This window comes from Condylura cristata, unplaced genomic scaffold (genome assembly GCF_000260355.1).
Source record: "Condylura cristata isolate star-nosed mole 26May11 unplaced genomic scaffold, ConCri1.0 scaffold00026, whole genome shotgun sequence".
Taxonomy (NCBI): Eukaryota; Metazoa; Chordata; class Mammalia; order Eulipotyphla; family Talpidae; genus Condylura; species Condylura cristata.
In genome coordinates, this window is record NW_004567127.1 from 331,697 (window position 1) to 332,927 (window position 1,231).

Here is a 1,231-nt window from a genome sequence, read left to right on the forward strand (position 1 = left end):
CCCCCCCGGGAGGACGCGGCTGTGGGCCTGGGGCAGCTCCTCGTGGAGCCCCCGCCCGCCCCAGACCAGCTCGGCCTGCCCACACCGACGTCCCGACCGCATCCTCTCTCGCCGGGGCACGTGCTGCTCTCTGTACACCTCTAGCCGCCACCTCCCAGGCAGCCCTCCGTCCCTGCCTCCTGCCCCTCTGGTTCGTGGGGCGACTTTCCTTCCCTCTAAACTGAACTGCTTAATTAAGTTCAGGGACCCTGGTTGTTACTCGGCCCCGAGACCCATCGCACCCTGGCCGGCGGGCACTTGCCCTTCCATCCGGGCAGGCAGCTTCCCCCCGGGGCCCGGGCTGGGCAGTGGCGGCTGTGGTTTTTGTCTCGAGCAGCTTCCGGTGCTGGGCATGGCTCTGTGGGTGGGGAGAGGTGGGCACCCGGGGGCCGAGCGGCGCTCACGGGCAGTGCTCTGCAGGCTGGAAGGTGGCGGCCTCGTGTGCGCCACCTCGAGTGGGGTACCCGGAGGCCCCGCGAGACGCCCCAGCTCACGACGCCCACTCCAGGTCTGACAGCGGGCCTCGGGGCAGCCGTGCGGGCCCCGCGTCATCTTCTGCCGGCCTGTCCCCCTTCTAGAAGTCCGAGGAGCCCCGGCCGCCCCACCCGGCCTCCCTGCCTCCGCAGCCGCCCTCGCAGCCGCCGCCGTCCAGGGAGCAGGACGAGCAGGAGGAGCTGGATTTCCTGTTTGACGAGGAAATGGAGCAGATGGACGGGCGGAAGAACACCTTCACCGCCTGGTCTGACGAGGACTCCGACTACGAGATCGACGACCGGGACGTCAACAAGATCCTCATCGTCACGCAGACGCCCCCGTACATGCGCCGGCACCCCGGGGGCGACCGCACTGGCAACCACACCTCCCGCGCCAAGATGAGCGCCGAGCTGGCCAAGGTCATCAACGACGGGCTCTTCTACTACGAGCAGGACCTGTGGACCGAGAAGTTCGAGCCCGAGTATTCCCAGATCAAGGTGAGCGGGCGCAGGGCGCGGGCGGGCCCCGCGGGCGTCCCGGGGCGCTGCCCTGCTCACGCCCTGGCCCGCCCTCCTCCCGCGCAGCAAGAGGTCGAGAACTTCAAGAAGGTCAACATGATCAGCCGGGAGCAGTTCGACACGCTAACGCCCGAGCCCCCCGTGGACCCCAACCAGGAGGTCCCTCCCGGGCCGCCCCGCTTCCAGCAAGGTGAAGGGGC

At 69.5% G+C, this 1,231-nt stretch overlaps 1 protein-coding gene across 1 annotated transcript in view; it reads left to right on the forward strand.

Moving 5' to 3' along the window:
• LARP1 (La ribonucleoprotein domain family, member 1) overlaps positions 1-1,231 on the forward strand; it is a 10,159-nt gene that overhangs the window by 3,976 nt on the left and 4,952 nt on the right. The window contains exons 6-7 of the mRNA XM_012729993.1: positions 618-1,010; positions 1,098-1,221. Of these exons, the coding sequence (XP_012585447.1) occupies positions 618-1,010; positions 1,098-1,221 (517 nt within the window). The remainder of the gene's footprint in view (positions 1-617; positions 1,011-1,097; positions 1,222-1,231) is intronic.